We start from the raw sequence: 22,654 nt of genomic DNA on the forward strand, positions 1-22,654 counted from the left end.
ATATAATATAATATAAAAGTTAGTTAATTATAACTAGTATTAAAGTATTAAAAGATATATTATTAATTAATATTAAAAAAATATAAATATATATGAACTTAAAATAGTAATATAGAATATTTTTATATTTACTTATATTAAAAGAACTATTATATCTAAGTATTTGTTAGAATGTTTTAATAATCTTAATATCTTTACCAAAATTATAGAAAGTAATATTGTATATATATATTAAAATAATATTACTATAATATAATATTGAATATACTAATACTTACTCTTATTATAGATAATAATATAATGTTTAATACTAGTTTAGAACTAGATATTTCTACTTTAATATTATATAAAACTATAGACGTTATTAATAAGGTTTATAGTAAAATATTATAAAACTCACTTATATTATATATCTAATAATATTAATATAAAGAATAATATCATATTTTATAAAAGAGGATATTCTAATAACACAATAAGTAATACTAAAAGTACTAATTTATGATATTATTATATATTATAATAATAAATACTACTTATCAAACTTAAATTCTAATAATTTAATAAGTTTATAATTATATTATATTATTATTATTTCAGTATTTAAGTTATATTATATTATATACTAATAGTTCTATAACTTTATAGATAAACGTTCATAATTTAATTATTATATCCACCATCAATCTAATTAATAAAGATATAGAAACTTTAAATATATATATTAAGGATAATAATAATGATTTATATTTAAATAATATTATGTATATATATATATATATATATATATTATATTTATATTTCTTTCTATAATCATTGAATATGCTTAAGATTAAGTTATAATTTTATACTTCATTTTATTATTTACTTTTTTAATACTCTAACTAAGCTACTAATAAAAAAAAATTAAATTTACTTAAAATATATATTTGCTGAAGAAACAGCTATTATATATTAGATTATTTAAGCTTATAGACGTCCCCTTTTTTACTTCTCTAACTATAATACCTCTTTAATTTTAAATATCTCCTACTATAATATCTATATTTCTTTTTAGATACTTATATATATATATATACATATATAGTAATATATATTTAAATAAATAAATACTTAAGTTATTGAATAACTTATAGAAAACTTCTTAGAGCTAAGAGGAGTTATAAAAAAGTCTTTTAAAAAACTTTAAAGTAGAGAAGCTAAAAGAGAGCTACTATAAAGCTTTATAAACCTTAAGATTAAAAAAGTAACCTTAAAGTTAATAATATTACTTACAATAGAAAAGAAAGCTAAATTAAATAATTCCTTGATAGTTTTAAAAAGATATTTAGTTATCTATATTGCGGGGGGGGAGGGGCCTCTATAGCTTTAAAAAGAAGAAGAAGGTTTTTAAACTCTTTTTCAGCTTCTAAATTTAAAGATTACTATAAAAGCTAGGATTTTTAATAAAGTCTCCTAATGAAGAAGTAAATATAAAGTTAAGTAGGTCTTAAAAAGGGTTAAGCTAATAAAAAGGAGAGAAAAAGCTTATATTTTAACTTAATAAAACTAAATAAATAAATAAAAAATATTAATTAACCTTATAGTTTTAGAGAAATAAATAGAGTTAAAGTTAATAAAAGTAGTAGTATTATACTCCTTCCTTTTTTAAAAATCTAACAGTAAAGTTTGTTATTTTTTAGTTACATATTACAAAGTATATTTAATAGAAAATGTAAAAAGTTTATATAGTTTTATAATAATCTATTTAACTAGATATATACTTTATAAAGATAGGGAGATATTCTATCTAGTTCTCTGCAATTTTCTAATTTTAAATTAGTTAAGTACAGAATTATATAATAAGTATTTAATTTAATAAAGAGTTTAGAAGTAAATAGTAAATTTTAAGAGGTTAGTTTTAAGTATCATAGTACTTAAAATTACCCTATATATAGACTAAGCTGATAGTTATTAATACTTAAAAATATAAGTAAATATTTAATAATTAGCTCTATTATTATATTGAATATACTAAATGTATAGTAATTTAGCTAAAATCCTTAGGTTAAGCTTTTAAAAATAGTTTCATATAATACATAAATTTCCTATATTTTATCTATAAGGAGTTTATTATGTTAATAGTATTTATGACATATAAATATAAATAATTATACTAAAAACGCTCTTTCTTGTATATTTATAATAAAATATATTCTATGTATTTTATTTTATATTTAAAATATACACATTTAATATAATATAAAAATATAATATAAATACCTATATTATATGTAGTAATATGTTTTTATATTTAGTATTATATTTTTATATTTAGTATTATATGTTTATATTTAGTATCATATGTTTATATTTAGTATCATATGTTTATATTTAGTATTATATGTTTATATTTAGTATTATATGTTTATATTTAGTATTATATGTTTATATTTAGTATCATATGTTTATATTTAGTATTATATTTTTATATTAAATTATATATATATATATATACCTTTTTGTTAATAATCTCTAGTAGATTAAGTCTTTAGAAGCTAAAGTAATTAGTTTTAAACTTAATAAGTAATTTATAATAAAGGTAAACTAAGACTATTTATAAAGATAAATACTAAGTTAATTACTAAAGAGCTATAGAAGTTTAACTATAAGCTTAAAGTTATACTATATATAAGTCCTAAATAGTCTTTTTATTTTATTATTAATTTCTAACTAAATATTAGTAAATACTTAGTAATTACTAGTAAGCGCTTAGTAGCTCTTATTAAGTACTTAATAGTTTATACTACATACTTAATCTTATCTTATTATTATATAACTTATATTATAGTTCTTCTATTCTAAATAAGTCCTTATTATTCTTATAATCCTATAGTATAAAGGTCTTATCTTAGCTGCTTAATATCTAAATAAGTTAGTTACTTATTATCTTTACTTATAAGTTATAATAATATAGCTATTTACTTTAGTATAGTAGTTATATATATTAATTAGTGCTTCTCTATTAGTATATATAGTACTAAGTAATAGTAAAAAGCTATAGGTAGTTAACTATATATATTATAGAGGGATAGCTATTATAAGGGGTATAGAGGTATAGTAATAATTTCAAAAAGTAATAAAAAAGTGAGATCTAATAGAACTAGGGGTGGTTTTAGGTAGTAGTAAGAAAAATACTAGATTAGTAGTAAAAGGTAGGTTTTTTTACTGATCTCGCTTATAGCTAAAAAGATGCCACAGCGCGCGCCACAGAGGGTGGTTGAAGTGGGTGGGGTGGGGGTGTGCAATAAGATTCCCCTTTAGTTTGCGCGCGGTGCTCGAACGCCTCTTTGGTCTGATGTTGTAATTGGGTGGTCCGACGTGAAAGCGCAGGTTCCCGCAAGTCTCCTATTCCTGGATCATTAGAGCCGTTAGAGGCATGACTCGACACGCGCATAGTTCAGGCAGAATAAAACATAGATTGAGTTTCTGCACGTCGAACATTGACAGCGTAGCCAAACCGTACCGACAAATCACCTAACGAGGCGACGGATGAGTTCCACCCTCCGTCCCATAGCCTGAGGATGCAACACTCCGCGAGTGGATCAAGAGCGAGGTGCGAGGTGCGAGGTGCTCTGTTGTTTCTGATACTCTAATTTAACGGATTACTGTATTTTTGTCGGGCGCGACTTGGCACCCGACAAATCACCCCTGTCAATGATCCGGTACTTCCGGCTGCCGAGAAAACCTCAGGAAGTGGCTCCGCCAACATCCAATCGACATGTGGAAGACGAAACGGAACTGGGGATGAACGGTTCCACAGTAAATAATGGATTATTCTTTTTTTTTCCTCTTTGCGACTGCTGCTCCCACATCCCTTATTGAGTGTTCCTCCGACGTGTCTCCCACCGTCAGTTCATGCTGATTACAGGTGGTCCTACGTGGAGACCGGGCGAAGCAAGGAGCGGAATGAAAACTGGGTTTGATACTGCGAGGTACAGACGCAATCACACGCATCACACACGCGTTCGATGGGCGGCGCAACGGCTTGGCATCCCCCTAGGTCGCGTGCCCTCCTTCCTCCAGTACCGCCAACATGCCGAGACCAGTCAACGCCCGGGATGTCAGTCGTGTCTCCAGTCCCCGCCGCTCCTTCTTTGCTACAGCCCCCTTGGCAACCCCCTATCAGACGGCTCTGTGTGGTCGCACCCGCACGTGTGTCGTCCAAGGCTGATGGGGAAAAATAGGAATCCCAACAACGCCTGGACGCCGATCTGACAATGCTTGGCCCCGATGCTGCTTTTTATGCTGGATACTGGGGCGCGTCGAGTGGGTTTGTTCCGCCCGGAGGCAGCAGCTGTGCCCTGGGATTCTTATTAGCCTCGTCATCCCTCTCTTTTCTTCCCCAGGTGGTTACGAGTCTCTGGGAGGTTTTTGGCATTTTACAAGTATTAATCGATTATCATTCACTCCTTTCTCTGTCTCCTTTGGAGAGAGACAGCACCGGTTCCCTTCTTCACATCAAGACGGATATTGTGATACCCTTCGGGACGCTCCCGATTTCCCCGTTGACTTTCTTCTCTCCATTTTTTTCATTGGGTTAGACTGCGACCATGGCTTCGTCGATCCCAGCCCTGAAGAACGTGGTCGAGCCGGCATGTAAGTTACACCGAGACGCAAAGGTTCTGTATGATCTTGTTCAAACACTGACCAACGTGTTCTCTCCAGTCATTGTCTTCGCGTTCACCATAGGCACCCTCATCAACCGCCGCAGACCGGAGTATGACGATGACGTAGACGCCTGCGAGCGTGGGTCGGAGGATTCGTCGTCTCGCCCCACCTCTCCGCTCCTGAAGCCGGGGATGCGCGTGGAGGCGGCGGAGGAGTCCCGCGTCAACAGCAACCTCATCGTTCGGTTCTACAGAACATTCCCCTTCCTTTCAGAGATTTGGTATTGGAATTTGACATACTGGTAAGCAAAACGTCCCTGAAGTTTTGTTTTTCTCGTCTCGTCTTGTTTCTCGTTGGTGTGGTACCGTGCAGATCAGGGGTCTAACTCTACTTCCACCGTCAGGGTCTACCAACTCCTCCGTGCGTTCTCGGCACGCATGATAGCCGGCGACGAAGCTGTATTCAACCGCGCCCGCGACCATGCCATCAGCATCCTGCACTTCGAGAGGTTCTTCGGCTTCGACATCGAGCTAGGCGTCCAGCAATATGTCCTCAACAGCGTGCCATGGCTGATGCCCATCCTGGCCAAGGTCTACTACTCACACATCAGCCTCGGCATCTGCTTCATCATTTACACGTATTCCTTCCTGCCGCCGAGCACGTTCCAGCGGATCCGTCGAACGATCGCCATGGACAACGTCGTCGCCTTCTTCATCGTCACCTCGTGGCGCTGCATGCCACCCCGACTGCTGCCGGCCGAATACGGATTCATCGACATTTTGCACAGTGCACAGGGAGGAGGGAACGCGTGGACTCACAACAAGTTCCAGCTCACGATTGCGGCTATGCCGAGTCTTCACTGCGGTACCGCCCTGTTCCTCGCATGGTCCATCTGCCGATTTTCGCCCCACCGCCCGCTACGCCTCATCGCGCCCCTGTGGCCCATGGCCATGTTCCTGACGATCGTTGCGACGGCGAACCACTTTGTTCTTGATGCGATGGTTGGTGCTATGGTTCCGGTCATTGGTTGGAGATACAACCACGTCATTCTCTACCTCAAGCCCATGCAGGACAAGGTCTTGGAGGGACTTGGGTTGAAGGTTCCGGATGATGAGAGGCCTGCCCCCATTCCGAAGGAGTGGTAGATTTCCTGTTGCACTGTGAGCGAATGATACATGAAGTTTGAAGATTGGGGTTCTTACGTTCTGTGGACTCGGTCCTAATTCATAATAAGACACGGTCACGATCACATTCTCCGTATAATAAGTATTCTTGTGTCGTTGACTGCGTGAGCAAGTTCGAATTACATCTATAAGGTACTCAAGTGTGTGAATTCAATCTTGGTGGCAATGACCCACAGTGCTATGCAACGGAGTTGGTGAAAGTCAGCGATACCAAGCTTTCTGCTGGAGGCCTTCCACCCAAGTCAGTATGTTCAGATGTGACCGGGGGGTGACGGCCTCATAAAGTGTGCCCCATCGTTCGCAAATAGTGCCACAGATGAAGAATGAATGCACGCCTCTCCGAACCCTTTTTATCTGTAACTACAGTGAACGAAACGTTTACAAACTTGTTGCAAACAATTATTCTAGTAAAGCCATCCAGTCGGCTGTTCGTGGTGATGCTATCACTCGCTAGTAATGATAGAAACATAGCCTGACTGCTCAAGACAACGCATCGCTTACTCCGGTTACGGTAGGGGGCAAGATCTACACGATTGACTTGGACAAAATTCCTTATGTCAAGTCCTTCAACAATTTCCAGCCGCTACCTTGTCGAACTGTATTCTAGCGCAAGTGCTTTAGACGAACCGAGAACCAGGTTTCTGAGACACAGTACAGCAAGTCAAATGCAAGGAGCAGAGTCTCAGTGATACCGGTTGACTGATTGAAAATTTGAAAGCGCTAAAGCATCGAGGAGCCCACTGCCCGATCTACACATGCTCATACCTTAGCGCAACACGGTGGCTGCAGGCGGTGTGCATGTGATACTCGGACTGGCAGAAACGCATAAATTGCCTGGACGCCAGAACGCCTTATCAGAAACAAAGTCGCAATACCATCAATTGATTGAGATTGCTTGCATTAGCCTTCGTGCCCTGACGTGCCAAAGCACTTGGGAAGGCTGCCTGGGTCTAGGGTATTCAGAAATGCGAGCTCCGCCGAAATAGATGGCCGGAATGCTTCTTCAGAATCTCTGGCGTTTTTTATTTATGCAACCAAAGAAAAAGGTATTACAAGAGAATCTTCGAAATCATACTGTCGTTGATCAATTTTGCTTGTCCTGACCAGACTACCACAAGATGTTGCAGCGGATCAATCCTGTTTGTAAGAACAGAGAGCTGTTGTAGCAATAGCTAAGAGCTGTCTCCCCATATGGAAAGACCCGAGTAACGGTAAGAATCATATGTCTCCTTGGAAGCTATCTGATATAATCGCTGATAATGCCCGAAGATTAGACTCGGCCAGTTCTTCTGCTCCGCGACAGCTCAGCGATGTCAGTTGCCAGAAACTGAAGCCAATGATAGAAAGAACCTTCAATTCAATCCCAAAATCGGAATTACAAGACATAGATGCCAGAATTCAAGCTCATCATCAGTCTGAAGTGGGCTCAGATTCAAAGTAAGCACATTGTAACTGCCACGACATGTACGAATGGCAGGGGAGATATTGAGCACGGGGCGTGCCCCGTAGTGGTGGGACGTTACCCATCAAATCGAGACAAACCTTGCCAATCTCATTCGGTGCTTGTCATAGAGTTGCCCAATGGAGTGCGCGGTACGGGTGCCAGTGTCAAATGAAGAAACGAAAGCAATAGTAGTCCTCTCAAGATTTAGGTCTCTCTCGTCATGCGTTTTATAGTACATATCAAAGGCTGTCAATTTGTCTTAGAACTAGAGGCTGAGAGTTAAGTATTATTCCTAATCTGTTACGACCCGTTATGTATGGATAACAGTCGACCGACCCACTTGGGCATCGGGCGGCTAGGATAAGACATTTGTACTGCAGGATCACGGGAACAACAGGGACTCACTCGGAGACGGAAGAACTATGGTACAGGTCACGTGATGATAAGAAGGACCGACGAAAGATAAGCGGTCCTGATCTAGGACCGACATGAAGAAAGCGGTCCACACCTGGGGACCGCTCGGAAGACATCGGTCCTCAGTTTAAAGAAACTACTTAGACTTATATATAGTATGACCCTAAGCCTGGCTCATGGTCAAACTTCTATAGCTCTTCAGCAATCAACTTAGTACTCATCCTCACAGATACTCTCAGCTTACCTTCACTGCGAATCACTTGTTGAGTCTAAGACTGATCACCTTAGCCTCTGAAGACCCGATCTACTACAGCCTACGAACTACGACCTACGACCACAACCTAGTGTACTGTTAGAACGTATCAATCCCCAGCTTCTGTTAGCAGACCCTACTGTCAGACAGCTGACCGTAACACTTTGATTGCTCCTGTTCAGTAAGTTGACTATTGATTCCTACTAATAGTAACGAACGATAATATCTTCCCGCGCCTCTGTTAAGTTGCCTACCCTGGGATCCTCGTCCACTTCAGGAGGACGAGCCAACCAAAACCTAGCCTAGGAACTAGGAGACCAGAAGATGAAGGACGACTCAGACAGCGAGGATGACACCAAAGAACTTAAGCGCCAGCTTAATAAGACTAATAGCAACTTTAAGGTAATGCGCGAAATATTCAACCAGAACGCAGCAGCCCTCAGCGAACTCCAGGAACAAGCCCGCAAGAACCAAGATCTAGAGAAAGAAGTCGCCACCCTCCGAGCTGCTGCTAACGTTATATCCACCCCAGTTGAAGGACGAGAACGCCTTAAGCTTAATATGCCTTCCACTTTCGACAGGACCCCAGGACAACTTAAAGGACACCTGGTATAAGTTCAAACCTACCAGGCCTTCCATATAAACACCTTCCAGAACGACACCAAACGCGTTATACACGCAGCCACCTTCCTTTGAGGACGAGCCCTTGCCTGGTTCGAACCCCTTCAACAGGAATAGCTTGACAACCCTGTCGAAAAATACAGCTAAGAAGTCAAGGACATCTTTTTCAGCTTCACAGGCTATGTAAAAGCCCTAGAATCTCTCTTCCTTGACCCCGATAAGCGAAGACAGGCCGAGTGAGACCTATCCCACCTACGACAAACCAAGTCAGCTACACTCTACGCTGCAGAGTTTAGGCGATTAGCTGCAAGACTCCACATAACTGACGAAAGCAAAGTTTTTGCCTTTTATCAAGGACTTAAGGATGATGTTAAAGACGAAATAGCCAAACTAGAGACACCTCCTAGCTTCCTCGCCTACGTCGAACATGCTATTAAGGTTGATAACCGCCTCTATAAACGACGAAAGGAACGAGGAGAGAAACGACAAAACCTAAATTCAGGACGTAAGTACTAATAGCAGCCTCAACAGAAGTTCAACAGCCAGCAGAACGACAACAGACCCTGCAACAACTGGAACAACACCCGCCAGAGCACCACCTATAGATAACACAGCAGACCTATAGATCTCAGCATGATGACTAAACCTAACAACAAAAAACCTTGGAACCCTAAGTGCTACAACTGCAATAAGCAAGGCTATATCGCTAAAGACTGCAGACAGCCTAAGAAGCTCCCCTGGAGACCAGTGGCAGAACGACCTCGATAAGTCAACATAATTGCAAAAGCCCTATATGCATCCTAATCGTGGACCAGATGCTATGACGATAACTGCTGAATTCACCTCAAAGACAAAGAAATATTAGGACACTACCTAAGGGACAGCAACCCTGGACGGTCTGGTTACAATATGACCATCCTAGACACTTGCCCTAGGACCCTGGCAATAATGCATTCCAGCAAAGTGGCTAGAAAACCAGTTGAACAACTTAACGAGATGCTACGAATTCAGCGATTAGAACTAATCACCCCCTGCATAACTAGCCAACAACTCCACCACGAAGAACAACAAATCCAGAAGGAAATAGAGCTAATCCAGCAAGAAGACGACAGATAAGTAAGACTATATCAACAATAAGAATCAGAAGAAGAACCAGAACACCAACACAATCCTCTGATAGAATAACAACTCCTCAGTATGACTAACAACTAGACTTTCAGAGAAGAAGAAAGCTCTTCCTATGACTCAGATAAACCTCGCGACGTTGCCTAACAACACGCCCAGACAGAGATCACCTATAGGTTCACCCCTAGTGTGGACGACTCCAGCTCTAAAGAGGAACCTGACAACCAGGAAGGAAGAATCAAACAACTTCTGAGATACTAAGAAATCAACATGCTTCAAGATAAGCAATAACGCCACTTCTATAGCACCTCAGCAGCCTAGCGAGACTGAGGCTACACCCCTCAGCTACATATGGAAGATCATCCTGCGCTGAGAAGCAACCACCAGCTTCACTGAACCCTCTTCTGGCCCTAGTGCTTCCACGACAAATGCAAGGAACACATAGGAGAAAAACATAATTACTAGTTCTATCCCAGAAGACATAACGACAAACCTATCCAGGAGATCTACACAACCTCCATTATGATTAGATAGACTATAGTACTGTTTAAAGACAACCTCACAGTCTTCAGACCTAGTCCTCAGTTCCCTATGAGATGTCAACATAACGACAGCATGAAATAGGATGAATGCTAATAAGACAAATGCTAAGTTTACTACTAAGAAAAGGTATAAGCATAGAGAATCATAAAGAACGGACCTAGACCCCTACAGATTAGGATCTGCGAAAACAGCCTCGCAAAAGCACGACGAGAAGGAAAGCAAATCACCTACCCAGGACAACCAGAGCAGTTAAAAAACTAGACTCGCCTACTGATGACGGATCATAACAGGCAACAAACATAAGATCTATTTATCAAATGTTATAAGGATATAAGGGTAATATCGAACTCAAAGTTACTATTAATCAACAGACGACACTCATGCTGATCGACAGCGGAGCTGAAGCAAACTTCATTACCCCCTGAGCTATCAATAGGCTAGAAATACGATAGGGAGGAAAAGAACGACCATATCAGTTACACACAGCAGAAGGAGAAGAATTCAAGTACGAAGGAGGTACCATCTATAATGAGACTGCGCCCCTCAAGATGAGCTACCTGAATCAAAAAGAAAGAATCCAATTCAATATTGCCGATCTAGGAACATACGACATAGTGCTAGGACTACCCTGGCTACGAACAAGCAACCCACAGATAGATTAGAGCAAAGGCTAACTCTATTGGGACCACGATGATTCAGTCCCTGAGCAGCCCTATAAGAATCAGGCCTCAAATAAATCAATACGACAAGGAACAGCAAAACGATACCTCTGTTACCTCAAGGCAAAAGAAGCTGTATTATAACCACCGATAACAATAGATCTTAAACAGAAGAACGATCTACTTCTGTCTATCCCAGAAGAATACAGAGTTTACGAGAAACTCTTTGCAGCCGAATTAGAAACCAGACTGCCCGAACACACCAGTTTCAACCACGAAATACCCCTCAAAAAAGGGAAGGAACCACGCTTCAACAAAATCTACGGACTTAACCAGACAGAGATAGAAGCCCTAGATAAGTACCTTGAAGAAAATCTCAAGAAGGGATATATCAGACCCTCAACGTCACCAGCAGGAAGCCTAATCCTGTTTGTACCCAAAAAGAACAGAAAACTGCGATTATGCGTTGACTACCGCATGCTAAACGAAATAACGATCAAGAACCGCTACCTACTACCACTTATCGACAAGATGAGACAACTCCTCCATAGAGCTAACTGGTTTACAGCCCTCAACCTTAAAGGAGCCTATAACCTGATCAGAATAAAGCAAGGAGAAGAATAGAAAACCGCTTTCTGAACCTGAAAAGGACATTTCAAGTACCTCGTCATGCCCTTCAGCCTCACTAACGCCCCTGCAACATTTCAAAATATGATCAACTAAGTCTTACGCAAATATGTCGACATCTGCGTAGTAGTCTATCTTAACAACATCCTCATCTTCTTATCGACACTTGAGAAACATAAGGAAGATATACACCACGTCTTATAAGCCCTCTAAGAAGCTAAGCTATTAGTTGAACCTGAGAAAAGCGAATTCCACACACAGAAGGTGGAATACCTCGGATTCACTATCACCCCTAGAAAAGTCTGTATGTCAGAAAACAAAGTCAAAGCCATCAAGGAATAGCTGGTACCTAACAACCTCAAGGAAGTCCAAGGATTTCTAGGTTTCGTCAACTTCTACTGCAAATTCATCAAAGACTATGGCAAAATCAACGCAGCTCTCACAAGCCTTAGCCGCAAAGACACGCCCTTTATATGGGAAGAACCACAACAAACAGCATTCCAGAAGATTAAGGACCTTATCGCTAGCGAGCCCGTCTTGAGCATTCCAGATCCAACAAAACAGTTCGAAGTAGAACCTGACGCATCCGACTATGCGATAGGAGCATAATTATCTCAATAAGATTCAGAAGGACGACTACACCTATGTGCCTTCTTTTCTCGCAAGCTCCACAGACCTGAACTCAACTATCAGGTTCACGATAAGGAACTTATGGCAATTATCGAAGCCTTTAAGGAATAGAGACCTGAGCTCTCAGGAACCACACACGAAGTACTTGTGTATTCAGACCATAAGAACCTTTCACACTTCACGACTTCAAAAGTGTTGAATAAACGACAGATTAGATGGTCAGAATTCCTATCAGAATTCAACTTCCGAATCATCCACTGCAAAGGATCAGATAATAGCAGAGCTGACGCTCTCAGCCGACGACCGGACTACAACGTCCCAGTACCTGAAGAAACCCAGGTGATTCTCAAAGGAAACAACGACGGAGACCTAGTGCCAGCAACCAAACTCTTAATGATAGCCGGACGATCTAGTACTAGCCCGCCTAACAAACTAGACGACGAAGCAATTATGGAGTTTCACGCTCGCCCTGCATATAGTCACCAAGGAATCACAAAGACCTAGAAACAACTACGACAATAATATGGAGAAAAGGTCACCAGAGAACAAGTGGCAAAAGCAATTAAGGATTGTGAGGTCTGCCTGAAAAGCAAACCCGCTCAACATCAGCTGTACAGCATGCTACAACCCTTACCTGTGCTGCAAACCGCCTAGCAATCCATATCCCTCGACTTCATCGTCAAATTACCGAAGTCTCGAGAACCCCTTATAGGAACACACTTTGACAGCGTTCTTGTTATTATGGACCAACTCATGAAATACGCCTACTTCATCCTATATAAAGAAGCAAGTAACGCTGAAGAATATGCCTACATATTTCTTAAATACATCATCGCCAACCATGGAACGCCCAGAGAGATTATATCAGACAGAGATAAGATCTTCACTTCTAAGTTCTGGAAGTTAATCACATCACAACTCAGCATCAAACAGTTAATATCCACTGCATTCCACCTGCAGACCGACAGATAAACAGAACGAATCAACCAAATCCTCAAAACATACCTCCACGCCTACGTCAACTACAACCAAGATAATTAGGTTGTACTGCTACTAATAGCCTAGTTCGCCTATAACAGCGCAGTAGGAGAAAGTACCAAGGAATCCCCCTTCTACCTCAACTATAGATTCAAACCAACCGCCTATAGAGAACCCTAAACAGGCCTAGCTGCAGTAAAAGCTGTCGCCTTAATACGCTAAATCAAGGATATCCAGGAAAACGCACGCAAAGAACTTGAATTCGTACGACAAAGAATGACAAAATTTAGCAACAAACGAAGGATTAAGGGACCAACCTTAAAAGAGGGAGATAGCGCCTATCTTATACGGCGAAACATCAAGATAAAGCGACCAAACGACAAACTCAACTATAAAAAACTCAGACCTTTCAAAATTTCACGAGTAATCTCACCAGTCAACTACGAACTAGGACTCTCAGAAACCATAAAGTGTCACCCAGTATTCTATGTCTCACTCCTCGAACCAGCACCATGTAGATCACAAACAAACGATATTATCATCGTCAAAGATAACAAACCAGAGTATGAAGTTAAACAGATTATCAACCACCTCAAAGAACCAGAAGGGTATTAATACCTTATCAAATAGAAAGGATATAGATATAAAGACAACATATAGGAACCAGCTAAAAATATCACTAACGCAGCAGAAGAACTCACGATCTACTGGCAACAACACTAAGAATAAGAAGTCACACTAGCACCTGTTATACTAGCCTAAAAGAACGATAGATATAAGCAGATTAAGCACCCTCATCACTTCACCAGACCACCCACAGAAGCAGATCGACCGCAATAAGGAAAACTATTTATTCGCCTAGGAACACCAGAAACAAGCTAAGACGACACTAAAGCACCACCAGCATTAGACACCAAAGGGCCTAGATCGACAAAGTCCAGACTAAAGCCAAACTCTTGCCACTCTGGATCGTTAGGCACCCCAGCAGCCTGAAGGTTGTTCACAACCTACTTCTCATGAGCATCTAACGCTAGAAGCACACTATCCTCCTCGTCGATTTCCTGCATTCCCCGCTCAAAAGCCTCAGTCTGACGCTCTCTCACTAACTTCCTCGTCTTATAAATACGACTTAAGCGGCTAGCAGCCTCCGCTATTTGAGTCTGCAAACGAGCAAACTCCTGATGAAGTGCAAGCAGCTCCTCACCAGCCTTCTCTTCTTTTTCATCCCACTCCTTCTGTTGCTTATTCAACTTTTGCACTATAACACAGTTAGTTATCGCTTAGATAAATTAGGATCAGAAGTCACTATATGAGTCGAAGCCACCAGGACGCCATCATAAGGCTTCTTCGCCTCAATACATATATGACACCTAGACGATTTCTCACTAAAACGGCAAGAAACCTTTGCTTAAAAACAACAGGTATAAGGCATGTCGCTAGCTAAAGAATGAGACTTAACGTATTCAATCAAAGCTTTGCGCTTATGATCCTTAAGCGCAGTGACGACTGATTTCTTTTTCGATTTTTAAATGCAACCTGACATAGTGTCAGCATCATAGGTAAATCAGGAAGCATGATTAACAGATCCCCAACCTAGGACTAACAACCTACTTATGTTAGGTCTTGAGGATAAGACCTTTAGAGAGGGGACCTGATGTTACAACCTGTTATGTATAGATAACAGTCGACCGACCCACTTAGGTATCAGGCGGCTAGGATAAGACATTTATACTGCAGGATCACAGGAACAACAGGGACTCACTTAGAGACAGAAGAACTATAGTATAGGTCATGTGATGATAAGAAGGACCGACGAAAGATAAGCGGTCCTGATCTAGGACCGACATAAAGAAAGCGGTCCACACCTGGGGACCGCTCAGAAGACATCAGTCCTCAGTTTAAAGAAACTACCCTAGACTTATATATAGTATGACCCTGAGCCTGGCTCATGGTCAAACTTCTATAGCTCTTCAGCAATCAACTTAGTATTCATCCTCACAGATACTCTCAGCTTACCTTCACTGCGAATCACTTATTGAGTCTAAGACTGATCACCTTGGCCTCTGAAGAACTGATCTACTACAGCCTACAAACTACGACATACGACCACAACCCAGTGTACTGTTAGAACGTATTAATCCCCAGCTTCTGTTAGCAGACCCTACTGTCGGATAGCTGACCGTAATAATAACTTATACTATAATTCTTCTATCTCTAAGTAAGTCTCTATTATTCTTACAATCCTATAGTATAAATATCCTATTCTAGCTGCTTAACACCTGAGTGGGTTATTCAGCTATTATCCTTGTTTATAGGTTATAACATCTGATTATGTTACGGTCAGCTGTCCGACAGTAGGGTCTGCTAATAGAAGCTGGGGATTAATACGTTCTAACAGTACACTAGGTCGTGGTCGTAGGTTGTAGTTCGTAGGCTGTAGTAGATCAGGTCTTCAGAGGCTAAGGTGATCAGTCTTAGACTCAATAAGTGATTCGCAGTGAAGGTAAGCTGAGAGTATCTGTGAGGATGAATACTAAGTTGATTGCTGAAGAGCTATAGAAGTTTGACCATGAGCCAGGCTCAGGGTCATACTATATACAAGTCTAGGGTAGTTTCTTTAAACTGAGGACTGATGTCTTCTGAGCGGTCCCTAGGTGTGGACTGCTTTCTCTGTGTCGGTCTCAAGTCAGGACCGCTTATCTCTTGTTGGTCCTTCTTATCATTATGTGACTTATACCATAGTTCTTCTATTCCGAATGAGTCCCTGTTGTTCCTGTGATCCTGCAGAGTACAAATGTCCTGTCCTAGCCGCCCGACGCCTAAGTGGGGTCGGTCAACTGTTATCTATGCATAACGGGTCGTAACACTACTTAGGCGTTAGGCGGCTAGAATAAGATATTTATACTCTATAGGATTATAGGAATAATAGGGACTCACTTAGGAACAGAAGAACTATAGTATAGGTTATATAATGATAAGGAATAAGCATAGATAAGGGACCCACAGTGAGCGCTCAGTAGAGACTAGAATGAGCGCTCATCCCACTCTGAAATAAGCGCTCATAGTAATAAGGGAAACAACGCTCATGGACGATAACTGTTCAGATAGAAAGCCTATATATAGTAGGACCTAAGCCTAGCTTATAGTCAGACTTCCATAGCTCTTCAGCAATCAACTTAGTATTCATCCTCACAGATACTCTCAGCTTACCTTCACTGCGAATCACTTATTAAGTCTAAGACTGATCACCTTAGCCTCTGAAGACTTAATCTACTACAGCCTACGAACTACGACCTACGACCACGACCTAGTGTACTGTTAGAACGTATCAATCCCCAGCTTCTGTTAGCAGACCCTACTGTCGGATAGCTGACCGTAACAGTTGGTTTCCAGCTTGCGTCAGGTTAGTCGTTCTATCCCTTTTGTACCTGACGGACCGAACACTGCTAGATTCTCGTTCTTTTGCATCTCAGTCATATATATCCATTCGAAGGCAAAATAAACAGATGTTTTCGAGATGCTTCACTATATGTTTGAATAGCTTGACCTGCCTGTAGTCTTTCTGGTCCGACCTTGGTGACCGAGAAGATGACTACCTACCTAGTAAATTTGACGACGGGCTCGGCCACTTCGTATCATCTTCCAAGAAAGTTACAGCATGTGTTGAGACGGTGTGACAATCCTACTGGAAAGCTCAACCTGCTTTGTGTCTCGGCACTAGCGCAAGCTGCGTCCTAATTATCCTTTGATAGTTCATCGATTCATGTTTCGGAAAGTGCCCTAGGCACATGTGCTTGCAGCGATTTTCGAGTTTTTCCTCCTCTTGGCAGAAGACAAAAAGATGGAAACATATTTAGCTATGTTAAACCTAATGCTTTCCTATCAGGACTCCATGCGAGATCTCCAGAATAACCTTTCATGAAATTCCATAACTACGTGGATAGAATCATTACATCTCTTCAGACTTCCAGAGAAGTTAATTTAGATCTTGTGTCGCATGTTTTATGCAATTTTGAATACATGATAGACATTTTGGGAGAATATGAGCTCGTCGAGTGAGACCAAATCTCAAACAAAAAACATACCTTCAACATGTTCTGTGTCTTACATCATCCTCATGGAGCATTTCGGAGTAAAATTGACATAGCTGAATTTGCGCCCCCTGTGATCTTGTCTGTGGTCAATTTGAGCGGAGGTCAGTATTGGAAATATCCTATCCAAACCAAACAGAGTATTTCTTGGGTGTAGCCTTCGACGTAAACTCTCTGGCAGGGATTCAAACATGACTGATTAAATTTGGTCTAGCTTCAATATGTGGCCACCAGTCCCATACAATGGCCTTCCAAGATGTTTTAGACTCATATCGTTCTCGGAGCATCTGATCATGGCACTGAGACGCAAGATGGACTCGATGAATGACCGAGGCCCGCGATATCACAATACTTACGTTCATTCATCACATGAAGACAGCGAAGAAGTTGTCATCAATAGTTGGATGCTTCCAAGTTCCATATTGCACATGAACTTTAGTAATCTTATCATCGTCATCTTTAGTTCTTAGTGACGTTTTCAGCGTGCGTCGAGAGACAGAAATTGGTTTGCAAAGACTCCAGCATTATTTGACCATGCCCAAAGCCGCTCCTGATATTCTCTCAAAGTTTCCTGGTCGCTCTATATGGAAGCTGAGCAATTAGCAAATGGGGAGTTGAAGTTGAGTGCTGCAATACATATTGCAGCAGCATCTCGTGCCAACCATGTTAATTCCATCACACAGAGTAGACTGGGCGAATGGTTCGCCAGCCAAGCAACGATTGAATTCCATCTGATCCCGAAGGTTTCGACGTTTGGATTGAAGATTGCTCATCAATTGGGCCCGGATCAATTGAAATGAGGCGTCAAATCGGACCTTGCCACATCACTGCGTGTCGCACTATAATCTGACATGCATTTTCAAACGCCACCAAAACTATGAGGACGACGGTGCGTTGAAGGCTTAATGCACTTTGAACGTGGTCTTTTGAAGCAATCATCATGCTCTGCCAGAGGTCCCATCGCTTGGTTATATTCACCCAGGCTATCTGCAATGAACGAACCTGGAAGTATCTCTCAGTCTTGGAAACTCTTCATCTCATCACAAATGAGGTTGAAAAACTCTGCTTGCTGCTGGCAGGAGGCCAGTTGTTAGTTTGGCATTTCACAGAGAGTATGGACATTACCGCTTTTATTCCTTCCTTGGTCCAACTGCTAGAAGCTAAGTAGTTTGGATTTGATCTGATCTGCATTCTACGTGTGGTTGCATCCCCAGGGCTGCGACTACACAATGGACCCAGCGACAGCGAGAGTGAGCCTGGCCTGCCTTTCCCATTTAAGGGCTGAGGCCTGGCCGTCACCACGGTTAGCCCAAAGAGAAAAGGCTGTCAAACCGTCGGTTGCCTGAACATCATTCGCACAGGCAACCTACACAGCCGCATGCTGGGTTGAAGCGGCTGACAACACGCTCACTGAGCGACGAGTCAGTCTATGAGAGGAGTTCATTTGAGCAACTATATCTGCGTACGGGAAGCAGCTGCAGCGGCGATGTGGGTGCTTCCCGTGATCACACCGGCGATAAGTAGGTAGCCCTGGTCTGTTTGTCTTGGACCGGATCTATTGGACTCTTAGGACGGCCAGCCTGCTTGGTGCCCCCCTCTTTTTAACTGAGGTGGCATGAGGGGGATGGATTGTCAGCCAATTACATTTAGGATCTTGTTGAGCAACATACCGTGAGACAGGAGACGGTGTGAGACCCAGCGAAACAACAGACATGTAGAAGCCCACGTGCCCACGGGTGGTCTGTTTGTTCAAAACAACCGGTGAGGCACAGCCTTACCCCAGTTACGGCCCGGGTACGGTACCATATCTGGTCCCTTTCCTCTGCTCCCGTCATTATCCGGCCTGATGCATAGAGTCACACAGCCTGATCCTCTTATCCTTCAGGTTGTTGCTTCCCTTAGAGTATGTACCATGGTATCTAGGGTTGGACCTTAGGTGGCACAAAGCATTGCCCACGAACTGTTGCCTTGTTAAATGGTATTCGGAACATTTCTTGAAACTGAAAAGCTTCACAGGAACACAAACAGAAAGCAAACTCCCACGAGATCAGTATCCCGTCCTCGTGCAGCCTGAAGCTAGTTCTTGCTGTCTGTCCATAGACAAACTAGTACCTACCGACCAGGTGCATCCATCCCAATGCGGACCCTACGTACTCTCCGATCGGGCAAAGCCGCGGTACGGCCTCTCCTCCGATCCCACCATCTTTCTGCTCTAAATGGCCGTCAATCTCGGCCTATTTCAACACCAAAGCTCCACCCCTTGGCGGATCAGACCAGGACCAGGTCCCCACGATACGCCAGCACTGCTACGATGAGCGACAACAACACCAACACTGCACCGACCGACACTATTGCTACGGCCACAACGCCGGCCGCTCTAGCGGAGCTATTTGAAAAGGCCGAGGCCGGCTTTCCACCGCGATTTCGCGAGCATGGATGGTACCTGACCGTCGTACGAAGCCCTTTCCCTTCCGGCTGACCCTAGATATTCACCCAGTAAGTGAGGTTCGATCGAAAAACCAAGACTGACCGGCCTTTCATCCAGATTGCCTCGCTAATAGGGTCCGGCCAGCAGAAGCTCGCCGGTAGCCTCTACACGCACCTGATCGCCCAGTCCCAGTACCAGACGCCTGCCGAGCGCCAGGCCCTCGTCCGCCGCTTGCGCGAGGCAATGGTCAAGTGCATCATCATCAACGGCATTCCGGTCGTCATTGAGGCCATCACGTCCGTCTCGGACGTCGAAAGGCCTGAGGACAGGGACCTCTCATGCTCGCGCGAGGACTGGCAGATCGGGCCCGAGACGTCGGAGCGCGCCGCCGCCGTGCTCAAGGTGCTGTACAAGAGCGAGAAGGGTGGTCACGTCAAGACGCTGCAGGCCCACAAGGATATCCGTGAGTCTTGATCTATGGAGCACACATTTTCCTGACTGTCAAACGGTCTAACATCGCGCTCACCAGCCTGGATCTCGGTCAACGTGTCGTACGGTCTTTTCCTCTCGGACCACCGCATCCTCAGCATGCAGGAGACGGAGCTTGTCGTACTCCCGGCAATCATGACGCAGAATCTCCAAGGGCCGACGTACTGGCATCTGAGGGCCTGCCTGCGCGTGGGCATGGAGCCGGACGAGGTCGAAGCCGTCCACAAGGTCATCGAGCTGGTAGCGGCCTACGGAGGCAAGACACTCAATGTACAGCGCGTCAAGGACGTGACTGATGCGTAAAGGTAGCCTAAGTAGGACAAGATCGACAGAAAGGAACTGAATTACATTTATCTAATTGCTTTTCACGATCAAGAGTCCTACGGCCCCAATCTTTTCCTGAAGTCCGTCATCGTCCGGTGAAAATGCTTGAATGACCACATGCCCCTGTTCCATTCCAGTTCGTAGACGGCCGCTGCCTCGACAAATTTGCGCTCTGCCCTGGCCAACATATCATCCACCTTCCGCTTGTCCTCATGGTCACTCGTGAACAGGGTCGTCGCCTCGTCGAGCTCGACGAGAATCAGTGACAGCTCCGCGAGGCTCCGGGCCGGCCGCGGCTTCTCTGACGCCGTCTTGTCCAGTAGCGCAGCCAGCCAGGCCTTGCCCTCGGCAAAGCGTCCCTGCGCCCGGAGTGCCTGGTTATATACCTCGGCGAGCTCGTAGTCGCTAAAGCTGAATTCGATCTTGCCACGATCGAGCATACGCATCCGCTCCGCCAACTCCTTCATCACCTCGGCTTCAGCCTCGGCCGGCCGCCCTTGCGCTAGGCGGGCGCTGGCCATGAGCTGGTGCCACACGCGACGCAGGAAGTGCTCCTGGCCGATGCCCTTGTCCATCTCGCGTGCGCAGCCCTCCAGCACGGCCGCGGCTTCGTCCGGCAGCCCACGGTCGATCTTGATGGAGCCGAGAACCAGCTGTTTGCGGGCCCGCTGCAGCATAGCGCCAGAGTCGTCGAGCGAGTCGTCGACGTACTCATACACGCGCTCAGCCCCGTCGTAGTCCCCCTCACGGTAGAAGCAGGGGGCCGAGGTGCGCGCCATGGACGCGGCGTAGATCTTGTCCAGGCGTGAGCGCTGCTGGAACGCGGCGAGATAGCGGGCACAGTGATCGGAACACTCCCTTCGCCGCCCCATGCTCTTGAGCCGGATGGCGCGGCGCACAGCCAGCATCGCGTCGGGGATGCGCCATTCCGCGTGCTCACGGCGCCCAGCGACGAGGTCGTAGAAGCGGTCGGCGCGGTGCAGCGTGCCGTGGTCAAAGGAGACAGGGATCCAGGCGTCAACGGCGATCATGCAGGCTCCGATCTGGTGGAGCTCGGTATCGCTGAGGAGGTCCGGTGTGTTGTGGAGGTTGTCCAGACAGGTGAAGAGGTAGGGGTACAGCGTTTCACCCTCAGCGAAACGTGATGCGTCGTAGGCGTTGATGAGGGCGCTCAGGGCGAGGAAGATGGCCGCGCGGCCGCTCGCGATTCTTTCCGCGCTGGACTGCCGCTCCTTGAGCCAGTAGTGGACAAGCGGATGCGTCGACATGGTCTTTTGGTCCACCAGCGAGAAGGACGCGAGGGTACCGATGGCCTCGCCTATCTTCATGCGCGAAACCCTCAGCTCCGGAGGTGCCTGGCCGACTAGCTGGTCGTAGTCGGCCGGCGTCTGGACAAAGTCGACGAAGTCTCGCAAAAGAAGCCGTTGCTGGGGCTCCGACCGGCGGATCTGGGCGAGGTTACACATGAGTGTGAACGGTACGCCGTCCGAGTGGAAAAAGGCCGCCAGGTCCAGGAGGCGCGCGGCGACCGGGTTCCTGATGGCCACCGCGTGGAAGGAAATCTCCCAAGTGGTGAAGACGGTCTTCTCGTACGACCAGACGGCCCGCGGTGGCTTGTGCCGGAGTAGGTCGTCGTGGCTTTCGCGGTAGAGATCCTTGTACTCGGCAAAGTCTATGGCCTGCTCTGTAATGTAGGCGCCGGCCTGATCGAGGGCCAGCGGGAGGAATCCCAGGGTGCGGGCGACGTCGCGCGCAGCTTCTCCGTCGACGCCGTCATCCGCTTCAGCGGCAACGCCGGAGCACCTCTTGAGAAGATTGACCGCCTCTTCCTCGTCCATAACGCCTACTTGGATTTGGTGGCCTAGGCGGCGAGCCTCTCTGCGGCGACTCGTGACTAGGATGTGGCCCCATGGCACGCGAGGGAAGAACCGCGAGATGTCGAAGGTGTCCAGGTCGTCCACGTTGTCGAACACGAGGAGCCATCTGGACGACCTCTTCCCTTCCTCACGCGAGAGCCACTGCAGCAGCGCGAGCGCCATGGGTGGCATGTCTTGCTGCTGTCGGTCTTCAGAAGACGTCCTGGGGAAGAGACCCAGCGTCTTGGCCAGCTGCGTGAACGACTTAACAATCTCCTGCTCGTCAACGGCGAAGACCCAGAGAACTGTGGCATAGCGTCCGGCGTGATAAGCATCGT

General features: G+C 44.2%; 2 protein-coding genes across 2 annotated transcripts; both read left to right on the plus strand.

Moving 5' to 3' along the window:
* Window positions 1-4,592: 4,592 nt before the first annotated feature.
* CGCA056_v009947 (uncharacterized protein) lies at window positions 4,593-5,795 on the plus strand (the record flags this gene model as incomplete). Its single annotated transcript, XM_037325194.1, has 3 exons — window positions 4,593-4,638; window positions 4,708-4,951; window positions 5,054-5,795. The coding sequence occupies 3 exons, from the start codon at window positions 4,593-4,595 to the stop codon at window positions 5,793-5,795; spliced, it is 1,032 nt and encodes a 343-aa protein (XP_037176843.1).
* A 2,474-nt stretch (window positions 5,796-8,269) lies between these two features.
* CGCA056_v009948 (uncharacterized protein) lies at window positions 8,270-9,175 on the plus strand (the record flags this gene model as incomplete). Its single annotated transcript, XM_037325195.1, has 2 exons — window positions 8,270-8,461; window positions 9,098-9,175. The coding sequence occupies 2 exons, from the start codon at window positions 8,270-8,272 to the stop codon at window positions 9,173-9,175; spliced, it is 270 nt and encodes an 89-aa protein (XP_037176930.1).
* Between the last annotated feature and the right edge of the window lie 13,479 nt (window positions 9,176-22,654).

Source organism: Colletotrichum aenigma (assembly GCF_013390185.1).
Source record: "Colletotrichum aenigma strain Cg56 chromosome Unknown KSG_Cg56_contig06, whole genome shotgun sequence".
In the NCBI taxonomy this organism is placed as follows: domain Eukaryota; kingdom Fungi; phylum Ascomycota; class Sordariomycetes; order Glomerellales; family Glomerellaceae; genus Colletotrichum; species Colletotrichum aenigma.